The 2,500-nt window shown below is 47.6% G+C and overlaps 1 protein-coding gene across 1 annotated transcript in view; it reads left to right on the forward strand.

Annotated features, from left to right (window-relative positions):
- The window catches only part of dab1a (DAB adaptor protein 1a), a gene marked incomplete at both ends in the record, with an annotated part of 78,477 nt that overhangs the window by 33,617 nt on the left and 42,360 nt on the right, over positions 1-2,500 (forward strand). Inside the window, one exon of the mRNA XM_080833041.1 lies at positions 791-930. Within this exon, the coding sequence (XP_080689167.1) occupies positions 791-930 (140 nt within the window). The remainder of the gene's footprint in view (positions 1-790; positions 931-2,500) is intronic.

Genomic DNA, 2,500 nt, shown 5'->3' on the forward strand with positions numbered 1-2,500 from the left:
CACTGGAGCTGAAGTTTTCTTGTATACACCCGACCCCCCGTGTGTTTCGTGCAGGGCCCCCTGAGTGAGCTTCTCCTGATCCGGCGTTGGTGCATTAAGCATGGCACTGTGCCGGCCGTGTTCTCTCCTTTTGTATTTTTTATTAGCAGTGGTGTCTTCTGCCTTGAGCCTCCCCCGGGTGAACATGAGATTGATTTTAAACTTCCGCTGCACTGTGCATACGTAAATCTAGGAAGGTTCAACATGACATCCGGACCCAAGTGTTTGTTTGTTTGTTTGTGTGGTGTGGGTGGGTGGGTTTGCGCATCTGCGTGCTGGGAAACAAGAAGTTTATTTCAATCACTGCGCTGAGTATGTTTAAGACAAAAAAACACTGAGTAGCACTCCGTGTGAGTGTGAATGGCATGGAGAATGAGAGAGAGCGAAAGAGAGAGAGAGAGAGAGAGAGAGAGAGAGAGAGAGAGAGAGAGAGAGAGAGAGATAACAAAAAGAACTTCTGTGTTTGTGTGTGTTTACCCTTGCACTCAGATGAGAAGTGAAAGTTGTTTTCTTGCTTTCTTGTTTGTTTCTATGAATGCGGTGTGCCTCCCATTCTCACCCTTCTTCTCTCTCTCTCTCTCCCGCTCTCCTTTGCGTTGTTTGTTTCTATGAACGCGGTGTGCCTCCCATTCTCACCCTTCTTTTCTCTCTCTCTCACTCTCTCTCTCTCTCTCTCTCCTTTGCGTTGTTTGTTTCTATGAACGCGGTGTGCCTCCCATTCTCACCCTTTTTCTCTCTCTCTGTGTGGCAGGGCATGACTGCAGTGAGTCAGGCCTGATCAGGCGCTTCAAGGGGGATGGAGTCCGCTACAAGGCCAAGCTGATCGGGATGGATGAGGTCACCGCCGCACGAGGGGACAAGCTGTGCCAGGACTCCATGATGAAGTTGAAGGTGGGTTTGTGTGTGTGTGTGTGTGTGTGTGTGTGTGTGTGTGTGTGTGTGTATGGGTGTGCATGGGTGTGTCACAAAGGATCCTTCAAACAGCCCCATTACCCATCCATCAGTTGGGTTAATGAGCTCTGCAAACATCCAGAGCTTTCTCTGTCAAGCAGTGTGTTTGACTGTGTGTGTGTGTGTGTGTGTGTGTGTGTGTGTGTGTGTGTGTGTGTGTGTGTGTGTGTGTGTGTGTGTGTGTGTGTGTGTGTGTGTGTGTGTGTGTGTGTGTGTGTGTGTGTGTGTGTGTGTGTGTGTGTGTGTGTGTGTGTGTGTGTGTGTGTGTGTGTGTGTGTGTGTGTGTGTGTGTGTGTGTGTGTGTGTGTGTGTGTGTGTGTGTGTGTGTGTGTGTGTGTGTGTGTGTGTGTGTGTGTGTGTGTGTGTGTGTGTGTGTGTGTGTGTCGCACTACCCAGTGTGTGTGCAAGATGGCCGCCATGGTGTGTCCCGTCTGTTACCTGCACACGTCTATGAACATCTAGCCACAGCACCCGTTGTAACTACCAGCGTTAATGTAGGGAAAGAGTTCAACTTTGATATGGCTGACGTAAGGCTACAACTTTTTTATACAATGTGCCTAATAACGACTGTAAAGAGCGCATACAAAGATGCGCTCCAGACTGGCAGGATATACAAACAAAGATGGGCCATCCATGACCCCGTGCCAAACCACCCAATGGACGGAAATTCTACTTACATGGACTTTTCAACCTCCGTAAGAACACTGGAGCAGGATGAATGGATTTTATTCCAAAATCAGGAGAGGGAATTTAGAAAGACTTTGGATACAAAACATTTCGAGGATAAACAGCACTTCCTCTTTTCGGGAGAAACGCCGACAAAATGGATCAAACTCATCCGCATCCTCAATGGAGTCTACTTCAGAAACGGAACCTTTACAATTACCAGGCGGAATGGAAGGCCACTAGGATTACCATTCCTTAAATTCACAATCCGTGTATTAAAGAAAATGCCAGCAATCAACACAAATCTCCACGAGGCCCAAACCACGGATTCCCTCGCTGCCTGGATTGAGGCGGAACTGCGCTTCTTGCGAGACGTTGTTCAGCCAGCGCTTGGAACTCCACCGAATCGTACACAAGGACTAAAGCAGGTGGGCAAAAACAAACTGGCATACCTGTGGCAAAATAGGAAATCTAAAGCAATCAAAATTATTCTGAACAATAGTGCATATCCAAGTACACCTGTCTGCGCAAATAATGTACAATCTGTGCAAAATTATTACATCTCCAAATGCGCGCCTGAGAGGCCTGAATATACATTAGACGCGCCACCATGGGCCGACTCTCTTAACCCTGTTGAATGTAGTCAGCTTAACACTACTCTGTTCACGACTACTGAGGTAGAGAAAGTGGTGAATAATCTCCCCAACAATACAGCATGCGGACTCGACGGTGTCACGTACGAAACCCTGAAAGCAACCAAACAAGTAGTGTGCCCAGCTTTGACAAATATATTTAACACCTGTATGAAGAATGGCAAAGTCCCAGACTCATGGAAAGGGGCTCT

This window comes from Sprattus sprattus (assembly GCF_963457725.1).
Source record: "Sprattus sprattus genome assembly, chromosome: 2".
Taxonomy (NCBI): domain Eukaryota; kingdom Metazoa; phylum Chordata; class Actinopteri; order Clupeiformes; family Clupeidae; genus Sprattus; species Sprattus sprattus.